This window comes from Heptranchias perlo, chromosome 11, assembly GCF_035084215.1.
Source record: "Heptranchias perlo isolate sHepPer1 chromosome 11, sHepPer1.hap1, whole genome shotgun sequence".
Classification (NCBI taxonomy): Eukaryota; Metazoa; Chordata; class Chondrichthyes; order Hexanchiformes; family Hexanchidae; genus Heptranchias; species Heptranchias perlo.
In genome coordinates this window covers 43390057-43407774 of record NC_090335.1, presented here as the reverse complement: position 1 = coordinate 43407774, position 17718 = coordinate 43390057, and the positions used below count along the sequence as shown (strand labels likewise).

Sequence of the window (17718 nt, the reverse complement as noted above, 5' to 3'; positions counted from 1 at the left end):
CTGGTGAGTCATATAACTTTCCAGCATAGAGGTCAGTTTCAATGATCAACTCACATTGAGTCTGAAGCATGGTTTACACTTCTAAAAAAAATCACAACAACGAGGATAGCAAACATAGGTGGTGTGTACGTCATATACTGAGAAGGAAACATTTTGTTCAATGCAGATGTTAAAATCGAGAGCTGGTATCAATTGAAAGCGACCGGAGACAGCTGTGCCCAAAATTGGCCTTGGCAGACTGACATTGTGGTGCATCTAGTATCAATCAAGTCAAAATGGTATTAATGATTTAGCATTAATGAAACTGCAAAAACCTTGACAAGACTTCCCAAACCAAAACAAAAATACTGAACTGAAAAAAACTGAATAGTTGTAATGGAAAACAAACTTTGGCATGGAGGACAGAGAACCTACTTCAAAACAGATGTGGCCTAGAACAAGGCCCCATCTAAGCAGGGAAAAGTCACCTTATTAACTTGATTGCACATAGCACAAAGTTGTTAAAGTAGCAGTGTTCCTCAGTGATATTTTACTCCCACAGGTCCCGTTGTATTTTTGAAGTTAAATGGAGAGAATATGAATGAATATGGAAACTTCAACAAACAGAAGATTATTGCAACTCAAAAGATTACATTAAACCACTGAAAAATGTAAAACTGTATAATAGGATGAATATTTAACATCTTTGTGCACATTGTACAAATGTCACACTTGGAGGGTAGTGTGTAGTTTGAACATAGATCACAACATAGCAATGTGTTTGTCGTGCACACAACCAGTATAATAAAGATATAGAAATTAATTTAATCATTACCATGTGGTGCATTACACTGGAGCACCAACATACCATGCCAGTGACAGGGTGAGTATCTGCACCTTTGATTCTCAACATGAAGAGCTCCCCATCTCAGTCCTGCCAACTTGGGAAGACACCAAGCAAAACTTGCGCATTCCTCAATTTTGTGGGCACCAGGAAGAGGCAAAAATCAAAGAGGAGCTCATCCCTGGGCCAATCCAGCATACCTTCTCGTGCTCAATTATAGAGCAGTCGACTGACAGCAGGTCACTCATCACCCTGGCTGCAAGTGGGCCATAGCACAACATGGGTTGGCTAAGAGCAAGCTGTAAGATATCTTAAAAATAAAATGTTCTGCACATCACTGACATGCAACAAATATTAACAACCCTTTACTTTAGAGAACACAAAGTCTGAATTTTCTAAACTACAGAGCTTTACTCACTCTAATCCTCTTGAGCCAGTCAATTTCATTGTTGAGCAGAACTTCTGCATTAGGCAGGTTAATGTTACTGTTGTACGCGTAGTTAAGCAGATGCCTTAACAGCGTGAAGTAGTCTGCTGAATGTTTTGCTCTCTCTCTTGCAGTACTCTGGCAGCAGGAAAACAAGTAACTCAACTGACAATGTAGTCAACAGCATTAAAAGAGCTGAATAAAATGTCAAATTTGAACAAGTTACGATGCATTAAAGTTTACTGATTATTCATTACTGTTTTTCACCTCAAGTTTAAACCTCAAAATTAAATCCAACAGTGTAATCAGAGTGCTATAAAAGTTTTGAAAAAATTCTTACTGCTAATACTGTGAAGAGCAGAGTAATGAAGAAAAGTAGAGGTCGATGTCCCATACAGCATCTGGTAGCCATCAGGAAGAACTGCTCTTGGGCCATTTGCCTAACTGCTCTGTAAAGTTTGAAGTATTAAGCTTTTAGTTTGAACTGCCATCACAACTGCATGATTTACAAATTAGTTCAACAAAAAGGCTGACATTTTTTCTGCTCAGTTTTCATTTTTCTCATATTTAAGCTGATCTTTCACCATGCCACTTAGTTATCTAGGAAGTCTGCCTGTTCCCAGACCTCTGCCCAGCTGCTTAGGGATAGGCAAGAGGCCCTCTAAGTCCAACTTTTCTTCTCATCAGAACGTAAGGTCAGAAATTCTATTGTGAGGGAGTTGGAATCATGGTTGTAGCACTAGAGTGAATTAAGCACCAACATGCAGCCACACACTACTATTTAGTACTTCAAGTTGATTTTGTGCACAAGGGCTAGGTATGCAATTACTGAAAAATACAATGTTTCTACTTTAGATACCCTGTCAGCATCAAGTGGTCCCACTCCTTTTCCCCACATCAAGCTTCAAGAAGAATATCTCCTGCTCAGTCTGGACAGGGAATTTGAACCATCAGTGGGTACAAGAGGATCTTTCTTTGAGGAAGTGATACTGGACAGAAACGAAACAACTGAGATAGAACAAAAAAAAACTTGCATTTATATAGCACCCTTCATATCCTCATGCCCCAAAGCACAGCCGATTAATTACTTTGAAGTCTAGTCACTGTTTTGTAGCCATTGGCACCAGCCAATTTGTGCATAACAAGGTACCACAAACAAGATTGATGAGCAGTTAATCTGTTTTTGGTTGTGTTGAGACACGATTTTTGGCTATGACACTTGAGAACTCCCTGATCTTTGAAAAGTGGGATCTTTTACGTCCACGAACAGCTAAAAGGGGCCCACTTCAACATCTCATCCGTAAGATGGCAATGTCAAAAGTGCAACACTCGGGACTGCACTGAACTGTTGTCATTTGAGATTTATGTGCTCGAACCCTGGAATAAGGATTGAACCCACAATCTTATGACTCAGAGGTGAGAGTGCTACTACTGACCCAAGCAGACACTGACATCCATAGTTCTGGGTCACGTAATTCTTAAATGCCTAGGATTAACAGTTTATTAAAGGGTCAGGGCTAGGAAGGAAGTCTTCCTTCTCCTTGGAGTTCAAGTCAGATAGGTCCCCTGCCAAATCTTTCCTCAATTTCTTACATCACAGGTCAAGTAGACCCTGTAACCATGGGGGGAAATGAAATGCTCCCTGCTAACTCCCCTATGCAATCATTGAAATTAAGAACGAAGTGGAATTGAGGCAGTTGACCTGATGACAGCCACTGATTTCAGACGGTGGAATAAAGAAGGCTCGGCAGCTAAACTCCCTAAGAAAAAGTTAGCAAGAGCACTCCAGTTACTTGGGTGCCGGCCAGGCTGCCTTCACTTAGGATAAACTCTTGGTACTCACTTTTAAAGAGACATGATCTTTTCATTTGCATGTTGAATTTTAACTGATACAATGACTTGCATTTATGTAACACCTTTAATCCAAAGAAGCAACCAAAGATGCTCATCACGTTTCAGGATTTTTTTTTTCTTCACTGAAAGGAATTGGGAATTAGCTAAGTGTTAGATTTCAGATGAAGTGAATTTGCACAAATTTTAAAAAGGGCCACAGGCTGCAGGCACTGAATATGTGTATTCAAGCCAGTAAGTGGATTGTTAGAGATGTGTGTGGATAGCAAAAGAATTGTGGAAGAGATCAGAGACAGCCTTGGATGCGGCGAGGTTGAGAGAAAAAAAAAATCTAGGTGGGGGCGTTAATGTGGAGTGAGGTTGAATGAGGACAGAAAAATAGGAAGAGAAAGGAAGGAGGAATTTAGCTATAGGTGACCCAGGATGAGGAATCACTCATGCAAAGGTAAGAAGAGAATGAAGTTGTGTCAAGGAAACCAACAAATTTGCATTTATATGGCACCTTCAATTATTGATGACAATGACAACAACAACGACCACAACAACTTTTGTTTACATAGCGCCTTGAACGTAGAAAAAAGCCCCAAGATGCCTGAATGAAGTTCAGTCTAAATTAGACGTAGAGTCAAAGTAGGAGATATTGAGAACGAACAGAAATTGGAGCAAAAGTAGGAAATGAGGCATGAGACAGAGGGATGAAGTGTGGTAGAGTGTAGAAAGTGCCAGAGTAACAGAACAGGAACGTAGGGCCTGGAGATGAATGCAATGCCACTGCCACGATGGTTTGCACAGGGGAAGCGGTGGAACATGTAGCCAGTAGAGTGGTGAAGGAAAATTAAGTCACCATCTATATGCCAGGTTTCAATCAGGTGCAAGATGTCAATGGACTCATCCTGGATACATTTATGGATGGGAGGGCTTTGCTGGCAAGCAAGTGGACACTTTGGCCATTGATCCATACCTAAGAAGGCAGTTTGTGAAAGTTAGTACTGGATAGCAAGCGTGGCAGGACGTGCACGAGGAAGAGGAGGCTGAAGCATTTCTGTTTTTAGAAAGCCAGTGGCAGATGCCGTTGTGGGATGCCTAGGTAGGAACAGAAAGAAGCTACGGACCCAGAGAGGACTTGAGCCCAGGCTGATGGCAGAAAAGAAAATTAGGAGTTGGGGAAGAGAGAATAGGGAGAGGTGGAATGAAGAATCAGAAAGGCATGTTACTCTAAGATATGGAGGGGCATGGAAGAAATGTGTTAATGATGGCGAGCAGAAGAGGGAAAAGAGTGGGATTGGAGACAGTCAGGCCCAGAACAGCAGCTAAGAGGAACACAAGAGGCATATGAGGATGAAAGAAAATGAATGGCGATTTCTCTCTATCTTTTTAGGTTCCTAGAGTGCCCTCTGTTTAGTGAAAATTGAACAATGCCTTAATCAAACAGTTCTACCAAGTGACATTTTGTTGGTTTGGGATGTATTTGGATTCAGAATTCAGTGTTTATAGGTTTAACTTGATTCTGCCATGCCTTTTCTTTACTAAGTGTATCCAGTGGTGTCAGAACCAGTGCAAAGCAGTGTTATCACCTCTAACAGCAAACATGTTCATTTTCAGTAGGAACAAAATCCAAATGAAAAGTTATCAATTAGGGAATCGTAAATTCCATCCAGCCATCAGAGAGGATGATGCTATATCCATCAGCTACCTCTTTTTCCAAAAATGATTAAGTATATTGTCCATGAAATCATGTAAATCTTCCTAAATTAACCCAACCATTTCCCTAACAGAAATTACATTTTTAAAAAATTGCATGTTTCCAATTATTTTCCTGTGAGGTTATACATTTATTGCACAAATTTGGGATGATTACAATAGCTGGATGGCAGTTGTCAGGAAATCACTTACCAAATCTTGTGAAAATTCAATATGGTTCCACGATTGTTAAAAGACCACATAGATAGGTCCCAATGTCCTTATTTTTGAAAAGAACTTAATCGCAAATCACTTTAAAATCTCATCTTTAGTTTGAAGTGACAGTCTACCTAAGGAGACTGATGGACAACTACTTGACTAAAGTTACAGTACAATTTTATTATAGGCTACTTTTATGAATTTACCACAAACTCAAACTGATTTCTGACCATGAAGTATAATGAGGTAATAGCAGAGCTAATTCTGCATGAGTGCGCTATATTTGAAAATTCTCAAAACATCAAAGAAAAACCTACGTTCCTTGAAGTACTTAATTTTTGGCAGTGAATACCATGAAAATTTCAAGAGCCATGTTTGTCATGGTCATCTCCAAGTTTCAAATCTACTGAACTGTAACTCATTAAATTTTGGAATACCAAACAATTCTTCGTAAATCATTAATGCCAGCCCTTCATATTTCAGATACCATGCTGTGAGAAATTGACAACTGAATTCAACATTTAAATTTATTGCTACACTTGTCTTACGCTTTAAAACTTTTAATTCTCTCTGCCCTCTTGTACTGCTTGCAAGCTGACAGTGTAGGCAAGTGAGCAACTTCCAGTCTCTACCGATGATGCTCTCAAACCATTGTTGAAAAAGTAAGCTGCAGCAACATGAACTGACTTGTCAATTTGCTCTGCTCAAATTCAACTGGAAGTACCCCCTCCTCCCCATAGCTAAACAAAACAAGCAGACCAACTTCATAATGAGGCAAAATGCTCACAGACATAATGCTGCATCAACTGGCCTCTAATATTGTTCCAGCCACAAGTAGCCATGAAAAAAATTACTTACTTGCTGTGACAGTGCAGTAGCAAATCAATTATGAAGGTCTGCCATGCCTTTTCTTTACTAAGTGTATCTAGTGCTGTTGGAACCAGTGCAAAGCACAGTGTCATCACCTCCAGTGCTTCACAGCAAACATGTTCATCTTCAGAATCTGGCTCATTTCCTGCATTAGTCTTCAAGTACAATGACACAAAAATGCAGTTTAAGGTAAGAGCCCACAACTGAAAACACAGCATATTTAGACATTTACTAAATTTCTTACTTTCCAAAAACAGATAAATTAGAAAGACAATTCTCACAAAATCTCCCTTCCTTGCACCGCCTCCCCCCCACCTTCTCCCGCAAAGACAAAGGAACGTTACTGGGAAGAATGAGAGCAGGAAAAATGAAAAACTGAGTGGTAACTTTCGCAGCGTTGAAACAATTAAAATTAAGGTTTATATTTTAGAAGGGGAACATCTTGTTCAGTCCCATCTTCCATTCACTACAGTGAAATACATTTAAGCGCACATTGATTAAATATATATTTTCAGAATTCTGAATTTTTTGTTATTAACTCATCATTGAATATCCTACTTAAAAGTGCACTGGTTTAAAGCACATTACGTTGAAATAAAAAGATTTTCACAGCTTCTGATGGGTCACTCATTTCAGTACACACATTCTTTCTTCATCAGCTTATTTGTATCACAAAGACAGAGTATCCTACATCTTTTAACACAATACAATCAGAGTAAATCACTTTAGTTGTGCTAACCTGTTGTGTTGATAAGCCGAAGTAACTGCACACAGATATGGTAATGTTTCTGGACAATTGCTTAAGAAGTGAATGTTGGTGTTATTGCATTGCCAGCCTGTGTATGTGCCTGTCATGTTATACGAATTTGGAGAACAAAAATATTATTGCCTCTAATGTCTAATTGCTTAAGATATTCTTCAAGCTCCATTAACTCTACATTTAAGATGCACATGGTTGTGAATGTTTCTTTCTCTTCATGCCAAAGGGCTACCACCTGTTCAAGTCAGGTCATCAGTTTCACATGATTAACATTGTTCTTCTATCAGCTGACGTCATCGATACTGGAGGAACTGCCATCTTAATATTGAATGGAGGGTTATTCCTGACAAATAATGACTGACTTGATTTAACTTGAATCATAGTGCAGCTGGCTTTTTTCCTGTCTCTTTTCTGGATCTTAATATAAAGAACTCACATTTATATAGTGTCTTAATGCATCTCTTAAATGTCATTAAGTGCTCCACATACAATGAATTACAATGCATAATTCGTGTTATGTGCAATTACGTGGGTATAAACAGCAACCACCTTGCACATCGCAAGGTCTCTTTAATGTCCACCTAATTTAACATCTCATCTAAAGAATAGCACCTCCAACAATGCAATGCAACACTCCCTCAACACTGCAATGAAATGTCAGCCTAGATTATAATAACATAAGAAAGGAGTAGGCCGTATGGCCCCTCGAGCCGTATGGCCTACTCCGCTATTCAATCAGGTCATGGCTGATCTTCAACCTTAACTCCACTTTTGCTCCCGATCGCCATATCCCTTGATTTCCCTAGAGTCCAAAAAGCGATCCATCATAGCCTTGAATATATTCAATGACTCTGCATCCACAGCCCTTTGGGATAGAGAATTCCAAAAATTCACAACCCTCTGCGTGAAGAAATTCCTCATCTCAGTCTTGAATGGCTGAACCCGTATCCTGCGATTAAGCCCCCCAGTTCTAGGCTCTCTAGCCAGGGGAAATGATCTCTCAGCGTCTACCCTGTCAAGCCCCCTCATAATCTTTTATGTTTCAATGAAATCACCTCTCATTCTTCTAAACTCCAGAGAGTATAGCCCATTCTACTCAGTTATGTGTTCAAGTCCTGGAGTCCAGCTTGAACACTCAAACTTCTAACTCAAGGTGAAAGTGCGACTAACTTAGCCAAGTGGAGACTCAAGCTACTACTACTTTTAGGAGTATGTCTGGCTGCCGTAATCTTATCTTCTCTCTCTCCTCTCGAAGAGTCTCACTAGTTTTCTCTACTCCACTGCTGACCAAATTGAAAATTGTTGGCATTTCTCAATTTGAAATCTATTCATAGCATTCTTCTGCACATCTATAAAAAAAAAGCACCTGATATCACACCACTCGTGCTTATATCCCCTCACGAAAGCTGTACCCAAAGATTTCAGTGGGTAGACCAGTTAAATGTACAATGTAATTTATCTGGCTTTGGTATTAAAGTCCAGCTTTACCACTGAACAAAGACATCTAATAAAATAAATTATTATTGAGGGAAAGAAAACAAATCACATTTGTTGTGAAAGAAATGAAGCGTAAAGTCTCTTGGTGCACTCAGTATGAAAGAAATGTGCCATAAACCAGTGTTCAGTATTAAAGTTAATACGTAAACTTATTGCCAAACACTTAAGGGGTGACCTTCTTTGGAGTTTCTCCGAATACGCCACTGTAACTTCAGCAGAAACCCAGTTTACAATCACGAACACGATTTCCCAAGTTACAGCGGTGGAGCGGGAGACGCTCCAAAAAAATTCACCCCCTAAATGAGTCATCTATGGCCTAGCAGTCCCAATCGACATTCTGACCTGACATTTAATTCTTCAAAAAAAAATGTATAATGAACTTACTTTTTCATATATCTTGCTAATCTCTTCGCTTGAACTGAACACAAGCTGTATTGAACCACAACCTGAGGCCCAGACAATTTTTTGCACTGCTCTAATAACACAAATGTCTGGGATGTATTTCGAGGCCTTGGAGAGAAAACAATAAAGATTAACAAAATTAAAAATAAAATTCTGGCTTACACAATATAATGTTGAAATGGTCACATTTTCTTTACATAGCATATGCATAACTATAATCAAGATCAAGGAATACTTGAGAAATTATCTAAGAACTTATTACAGACCCCAAGTATCTTTTTTTCTCCTGCTCCATCCCCTTAATGCTCATAGAAAATGGTGTTAGTACTGGGAAATTCAACATTTCACCATTTTGGGCACTCAGCATGAAGCTAGGGTATAAAGTTTCCCTGATTTATATCAGAGAGTTGTCAATTAGCCCATCATAGGTCTGTAGATGACACTCACCTAATGTAAAATAGTTACCAATGTAGTGCCATATTAGGGGTAACTTGTGTGTTGTGGGCTTATACCCAGTTGGAATTGGGTCAAGACTGCCCATACTCATTTTCACAAAAAACCCTTACACTTGGAACACAAAAATTTCAACCGATTGTTGGATTCAAATGTAGAGGTGGAAAAATGTTGCATTAACCTATTGTGTCAATCACAATTTCAGCATTTCATAAGATTCAAAACCACAGATCAGAAAACAAGTTAACACCCTACCTTTTGCCAAGTAAAATTGACAAAAAAAAATTCTCAAATAAAAATCTAAGTTTTAGTTGCCTCTAGTATTTACACATCAGGCCTCCTTTGGGCTACCATTTGCTTTGTCACTGATTTTCAGAGTAGTTCGTTTTGGTGCATAATATTACAAAACAAAAGGCCATTTCTCTCTAGTCATCTGTACCAGGTCTGTCGCAGTGAACTTCTTTCTTGGTTTGCTGTATAGATCATGAAATAATACCCATTAATTTTAAATACTGACAATAGCAGCTCTAAGCTTGTGATGTATATGGTATTTAAAGTTGTAGGTTCAACCTTTCAAGCTTCCCCCCACAAATTTCTTGCTGATCTCTTCTCAAAGTTGGTAGCTGGGGTTAAGTTCCCCTCGATTTTAGTGTTAGCATACGATTCAGCCAACAGCCAAGTCCATTTTGAACTAATTTGTATACTTCTATAAGTGGTCACTAGATGGCAATCAGGGGCAAAAACTCTATCTGATTTTTTCACCACTTAACATAGGGTTGCTGAAGCCAATTACAGTATCCCAACTTCCGCTCCAGTTGAGATCAGCTAACTTAGCACAGACCAGCGATCAAACCTGGGACCTTTCTGGTCTGTCTGGCTCAGTAATCGTACCATGCTATACATTTACCAACTGAGCCATTTAGAGCCCAAAATTAATGTTTTGTTTGATATGCTTCCTTTCAATGAAGTAATGGAGAACCATACTGTCAAAATTAAATATAAAACAAATTTAAAAGCTGTTCATAAATACACTACCTTGTCATGGTATTCAGCCAGACAGATCAGGAAGGTCCCAGTCTATGCTGAGTTAGCTGATAAACAGGGGCAGTAAGGGCACTAGTTGGTCTCAGCACCCCAGTCTAGAGAAGGAAGAGGAGAACTGGACTGAGTTCCTGGTTCTGATTGCTACCCACAGCAATCTCTTGCTGGAAAACGTGCATATGTATATATCGGAGGAGGACAGGATTAGTCAGCTGAGATGCCCTCCAATGTCAAATAGCCTGATAGCACTATCTAGGCCCATGTGAAGAATGAGCACTTAAGCAAGGTTACAGAATTTCCAGAACTCATGGAACCATACCTCAGCATGAGTTAGTGCCTGCAGGAGAGGAATGGAGAAAATTGGAGGGAAAAAAGCAATTGAAATCTCAGTAACAGCACTTGAATAGCATCAACTGCTTATATTTATTAAGCTCAAATTAATCATTGAGGTTAAATTTGTCTGAAAAAAGTTTCAAGCCATCACAGTGAGGCACCATATAGGTACAGCTGCTCTAAACATACTTTACGTTGAAAAAAGACCAAACTTTTTATGATCTGCTCAAAAGACCAAACAGCACACTGCAGCTGACTAAACACAGAATAAAAGGAAATAACAAAAATAGCATGTGAGCACCAAGATCATGCTACAGCCGATACAATCTGAATACCACCCAAAAGGGATTTGGACAGTCTAAAATCAGCAGACATTGAGAAAATACAAAACCTTTTGGTCAGCCAGATGTCTGATATGCACAGATATGAGGCTTAGAAGTCTTGAGCGTATGTAGGCACACACTCCACTTACCTAAGCCCAGAGTTTAGGCATAGGATACATCTATACTTACAAGTATGAGTGAGTTGGGGTACTGAAGATCTGGTTAGCTCAGCTAACAGTTATCAAGTCTGCCACATCAGGACCTACTCAGTTTCAACTCCCATTAGCAGGCATATTATCTTTGAGCTGACTTGACCCCAGAGACACTTCTACCTGGTTTACCTCCTTCTCTAGGAAGATACTTACAAGTATGTCATGAGACAACTGTCAAGTATTTATTTGAGCTCTCGCTAAGCAGCAGCAGGTCCCAGCCAAGCTCACCAACCATAAAATTTGTGAATGCATTAACACCATCTTCCTTACCACAGCATCAACACAACCATACCCCATAGAACGGTGGTTCCACCAATTGGAAGTGCAGAGCTCCAACAGCAAATGCGTGCTTTTCTGTAAACCAATCAAGCCAGGCATTTAACTTCAAGGTGATCTCATCAGTTATGCGAGACATTTATATTCCACAAAGTGGAAGGCCTGTTGTCCAAATGCTTAATCTAAGTCTTCATACAAAGGGCTGTGGTTCAGATGTGCCTGTGAATCAATTATAAAATCTCACGCACCTCCTCATGGGGAGGTCTGTGGCACTACAGCTGTTACTGCAGCCATTTAAGGAGCCTAGGAGACTCAGGAACAGGAAAAAAAGATAGTTTTTTGGGGGGCATTTTGAGCTCAAGTTGATCATAGAATCATGGAAAGTTATGGCACAGGAGGCCATTCGGCCCATCGTGTCCTTGCCAGCCGAAAAAGAGCTATCCAGCTCAATCCCACTTTCCAGCACTTGGTTCATAGCCCTGTAGGTTACAACAATTCAAGTGCACATCTAAGTACTTTTTAAAATGAGTTGAGGATTTCTGCCTCTACCCCCCTTTCAGGCAGTGAGTTCCAGACCCCCACCACCCTCTGGGTGAAAACATTTCTCCTCAGCTCCCCTCTAATCCTTCTACCAATTACTTTAAATCTATGCTCCCTGGTCACTGGCCCCTTGCTAAGGGAAATAGGTCCTCCCTATCCACTCTACCTAGTCCAGTCATAATTTTATATATCTCAATTAAATCTCCTTGTGTGACCTTGTCAAAAGCCTTGCTAAAATCCATGTACACTACATCAAACGCATTACCCTCATCAACCCTCCTTGTTACCTCCTCAAAAAATTCCATCAAGTAGACAGACATGATCTTTCCTTAACAAATCCATGCTGACTGTCCTTGATTAGCCCGTGCTTTTCTAAATGATGGTTTATGCTGTCCCTCAGAACTGATTCTAATAATGTGCCCACCACTGAGGTTAGACTGATGGGCCTATAATTACTCAGTCTATCTCTTTCTCCCTTTTTAAACAATGGGACAACGTTAGCAGTCCTCCAATCCTCTTGCACCACGCCTGTAGCCAGGGAGGATTGGAAAATGGTCAGAGCTTCTCTTAACAGCCGGGATACATTTCATCCGCGCCTGGTGATTTACCTACTTTCAAAGATGCTAAACTTCCTCTCACTACGTTTATCCCATCCAATATTTCACACTCCTCCTCAACTACAATGTCTGCGTCGTCCCCCTCTTTTGTGAAGACAGTGATTGAAGTTAATGCTAAGACCCAGGTAAAGTATAATAGGGTTAAATTTAGAATAATGCTCCCTGCCAGAAGAGAATCTTCTACCTGAAATAGTATGCCATTTCCCCCAGTTCCAACACCAGTGATTCTGCAGCCTCTGTGTAAGATTGTCAATTAGTCTCAAATTAGGACCAATTGTGTAACAGACCCATGTTCACAAGAAACTAGTTGAGACCATCTAAACTCTGCGCAAGTCAGTCAGTGTTGGATTCAAATGTAGGTGAAAGGTGTAATCACTGATAAAAGGCGAACATACAATCTGCTGCACCATCCACTCCCCCAAACTGAGCTTTATCACAATGTAATCAGAAAGAAGAAACTGTCTCTGCCTAATGTGCCTGCCATTAAACTATGAATGCCTGTGAAGTGTACATATCAACTATAAGACTGACATCAACCCTGCATCTTTTGACACCAGTCAAGGACTAGGGCAACCCACACGATCGTGATGGTCTATTCAAACCCTCGGCAAACTGCTGCAGACTTGTTATGCTGTTATGAGGACAAGTTTGTCGCTAAATGCTCAATCTGATTACATGCAAGGAGACATGGTCCTAAAGGTAATAACTGAGAGGGTACTCCTTAGCCGTAATAAGTGAACATTTGAAGACAGTAGCTGCCTTCTGGTTGATTTACACCCTGGGGCTATTGGTGGTGTTTGGGGAACAATAGTGAGAGAGAAAGTTGTCAAAATTGGATAGCCATGTGGTGAAGGATAGAAGACTAGAGCCAAGTCTTTAGTTGTTTCCAAGCTTTTATTCACAGACATTCCCCTTACACACACACACACCACACCCTTGATAAGCTCTCCTATAAGGATAAGAGTGTCCTGATTTGATACCCGCCACCTGAATACAATTAACACTCATTGATTTAAATCATACAAGTAACAAAAGTTTAGTTCAAATCGTCTTGCATTTTGCTGCTGCTATCAGTCTGAGGAGCAACAAGAATAAATCTTATCCCTAACATTTTAGGGGGAAGAATTTGAGCTGCATGGTAGGCATTCAAGACCGTAAATCCATTTTGGCATAAAAATCTGCCATCTGTTTTGGGACAACAAAACAGAGCGAAAACCATAAACTTTTCTAACTTCAAGAATCATTTTTGTGTCTCGGGAAAGTTACTGCATCTCTTGGGCAACAAAAGCACCACGGCAAAGTCACCTCCTGAACTTAAGTAATCTTCTCCAATAGTTTCCCTCACTCAGCCATCGAAACGAGGTTCCACCCTCACTTCTCTGGATGGCAGATGATCAGTGCATAGAAGTACTTACAAAAACTACTACAGTGCAAAGGATAAATGATCCCCATGCCTTCGATTAGTTCTTTTTTCAATAAAATATGGCCCCTTTTTGTTTCTGTTTGCACTGAAAGGAACCATGTTGATCATCAACGGCTGTCATTTTATTAAACTGATGATGGTCTGGACTTAGTTGGGAATCAAGATTGCTTCTTCCTTCCCAACTTCACTTGGCTCCACATGCTTGATTAAATAACAAAGCCACTCATGGATTCTGGCAATCAGGTGGTCATATATGAAAGCTTTGTGACAACTAGTTATGGTCTTTGGCTGAGACCTCAGACAGAACATACAGAACCACATAATTGGTTAATGAGGCTAACCCTAGTTTATCCTCGTGCTAATACTGCTATTTCTCACGATAACTATTCTTGGGAGCAAAGGGAAAGTAGCATTGTATTGAGCAAAGTGTTAATAGAAATACAACCACCAATAATTGACCCTATTTTCTAATTGCTGAGGTAAGCAAAGAGCTCAGCTGGATATGTGGCCACTGATGGCAGTGCGAGTCTGTAAAGCGGTTGGCAAAGACTGGGGCAGGGTCAGTACTCGTTAGCAGGCAGATTCAATTTTTCACTTGGCCTGTACTCGCACAAAATCATCTAGTAGCTTTTTTAAAGCTTTAACAAGGATACAGGTCTGCACAATATTTACAATATTCTTTTATATTCTATTACATATAATATTCATTTTAAAATTAGATGATTTCTTTAGCCCCATTTAATAGCATTCTTTTACAATACTAGATTGTAATGAAGAGGACAAAAAAGATTCAAGATTCTTGTTGCATACATTTGACAAATATAATCCACAACTATAAAACAAAAGCATACTAACCTCGTCTGAAATCTGCTGTGCAAGGCGAATGGCTACATTTCGCAACATACATTCTGAAGTGGGATTAGGAATGTTATGCAGAGCATTCTGTAGAACTACAGCCTGGCTATGAGTAGCATGATTTATCTGTTCAAAAACAAAACAAACTTCAACAAAATACAGCATAGCATATAATGTTTCGCTTGAAACACAAAAAATTCAAACTTTATGCAACCAATAAAAGAAACAACGACCTCAACTTTTGTTTCCAATATGAAGACACTAAATCTTAATAAGCCACAAAAATATTTTCAACAAGGCTTCAATCCCTCAAAAAAATGGAAGCATAAACAAATTTATGAAGTCCGTCAATAAACAGAACTGCACATTTAAAAACACAGATTAGAAAAAATGTCTGAGACAAACTACAAGTCCACATCTTGAAAGGGATTCAGATGAGGTCAAACTGATTTCAAAAGTCATAACGGTCATCGAAACGCCCCCTCCCTCAACCAGATTACAGCTTGAAACACACTGGCTGCATGTTTAACTTACTTTTATCAAAATCAACAATCAGAAAACCCATACTGCCAACAAGCTCCATGTCCTTAACATTCAGAAGACAACATCAGGCTTTCTATATTAATAAGAAAAAATGGATACGTACTGGTGAAACGGTGCTTGAACCCTCCACAACTGGCTGAAACGCTTCTGCCACAGCTCTAACGTGGCCATATCCAACTGCTGTGAGCAATAATTTGGCTATTTTTAGTGCATTAAGATATGCAGCCCTTCGAGTCTCCATGTCTGCATTTAGCAGGAAGTTATTCCTGGTAAGCATGCCCAGAACAAGGGATACACCACCACTTTTTAAAAAATTGTACTGGAAATCACTTGCATCTTCTCCCAAAGGTGCACTGGCAGGCATTAACAAAGCATAAACTACCTGCATAGAAAAGTAATATGTTAAGAGGAAAAGTAACCAATTTCAGCCAAATATAAATATTAAGCCATCATTAGATTCCAAAGCAGAAGTCTAAATTTGCTTATAAACACTATTTCACAAGCTAGTTTTTTTGCCTATGGTTAATTTACCATTTCAGTCAAAGATTGCATTTCATGAATAAAGTATTCCTTCAGAAATCTTCTGTTAACATTCAGCATTATAATTTTTATGTTCAGTATTTCCATTTTCAAGATCAGATCCTATTCAATTAAGTTGCAGTTTTTTCACCCTGATGCCACAGTAAAGGCACCAGGATTGAAGATAAAATTATAATTGTGCTAAAATAACCAATCAGTAGTAAGAGGAGGAAAAATGCAAAAATGTAACTTTGACCACCTAACACAATTATGGTTTCAGCCTGCTTGGGAATCCCTGCTGGAATCAGAAATGTTGGAATGTAACATATCATCCTAATTATGCCAACTATTACTGTGCGTACCTAACCATACCGAAAATGAACTGCTCCTGAGAAACCTAAATAGGACTGATTTATACATTATATTACAGCATCAATAAAACTGCAACATTGTTGAAAAAGGTAACATCTTTTTCCTTGTAAATGTGAAGTTTTTTTTTTAAAATGTCTACGTAATTCCCTTAGCAGGTTTGCAATTATTGCAGGGAAGATGCATTTGAAAACAAAATGGCAGTTAAGATCACGAGAGGGGACAAATGCTTCAAAGCATCAACGCAAGTAATAATTTAGTTTTTCTCTGGACATCACGTGGTATACAAAGAAATTACATCAGAGTGGAAAGTTATAGAATTCTCACAGTGATTTCAACCATACAATGGAGGAAGGAGGGAAAATCAGTCACCTCATTACGTTTCAGTCCTGCACCTCAAAGTCTCTGGTATTAGAGAGGCAGAGACAGTGGTCTAAAGCAGGTCAACGACAATGTCACAGATAGGTACCTTTCTCTATGCCCTGCACTCAAATGCCAAGTCCCAAGTTCTTTCCCCTATATCCCTTTTACTAAAAAAGATAATTTTTATCCTTTGTGCAATACTGCATCATAACTGGAAATAGACTGCATTACACACCTCAGTTAGGTATAACACCTGAGAGGCAGATTGTCCAAAGAAAAGGGAGTCAAGGTTTGGACTGAGGCTGCTCTCACCGAGCTTTGCATGATCCAAGCAAATAGCACGAAGTTTTTCTACTGTAGTGTTATCTGGAAAAGATAAAAAGAATGTCAGATAACAACCTTAAAAAATGGCTATTATTGGGAACAGTGAATGACAACAGATTTAAGATTTTAATGTTCCCATTGTTCCATGTCACTTGAATGCACTTAATCAAGTCATACTTCAGCAAATGTATGTTGCGATCCACAGAAAAACCATGTAATTCAAAATACTTTTAGAAACACATTATAAAGTGATTAGAAATAAAAACAAACCTCTGTAATAAGATTGATTTAACAGACACCAATGACATGCCATGCCATGAAATGAATTCAGTTATGTGTAGAGACTAGAAAAGCTGGGATAGTTCTCCTTTGAGCAGAGAAGGTTAAGGGGGGAATTTAATAGAAGTATTAAAAATTATGACTGGTTTTGATAGGATAGATAGGGTAAAACTGTTTCCACTGGCAAGATGATCAGTAACCAGAGGACACAGATTTAAGGAAAATGGCAAAAGAACCAGAGGGGAGGTAAGAAATGTTTTGACTCAGCGAGTTGTGATGATCGGGAATGCACTGCCTGAAAGGATGGTGGAAGCAGATTCAATAATAACTTTCAAAAGGGAATTGGATATATACTTGAAAAGGAAAAAACTGCAGGGCTATGCGGAAGAGCAGGGGAGTGGGACTAATTGGATAGCTCTTTCAAAGAGCAGGCACAGGCACATTGGGTCCAATGGCCTCCTCCAGTGCTGTAAGATTCTAGGAAATCAAATGGAACAACCAGAACAGAAACTGATGAAATTAATTTTTATTTAACACCAGCAGATCTTCAATGGCATTACTTCTGGCAAGTCAAACAATATACTTTTATTAGGACAGGAGTGTTAGATAATACATTGTATTATACTATGAAATACAATGTATCAGTAATTTTTTCTCCGTTTACTTTTTAAATCGTATCTGGTTTCTTTATGGCAATTGTGTACTGTTCTCACTGTATG

At 39.2% G+C, this 17718-nt stretch overlaps 1 protein-coding gene across 2 annotated transcripts in view; it reads right to left on the bottom strand.

The window, feature by feature from the left end:
* The window catches only part of usp9 (ubiquitin specific peptidase 9), a 269941-nt gene that overhangs the window by 91245 nt on the left and 160978 nt on the right, over positions 1-17718 (bottom strand). For both annotated transcript variants that reach the window (XM_067992885.1, XM_067992886.1), the window contains exons 22-28: positions 16632-16762; positions 15249-15527; positions 14603-14728; positions 8512-8637; positions 5859-6025; positions 1591-1699; positions 1242-1388 (exon numbers count right to left, since the gene is read on the bottom strand). In XM_067992885.1, coding sequence (XP_067848986.1) covers positions 1242-1388; positions 1591-1699; positions 5859-6025; positions 8512-8637; positions 14603-14728; positions 15249-15527; positions 16632-16762 — 1085 coding nt within the window. The remainder of the gene's footprint in view (positions 1-1241; positions 1389-1590; positions 1700-5858; positions 6026-8511; positions 8638-14602; positions 14729-15248; positions 15528-16631; positions 16763-17718) is intronic.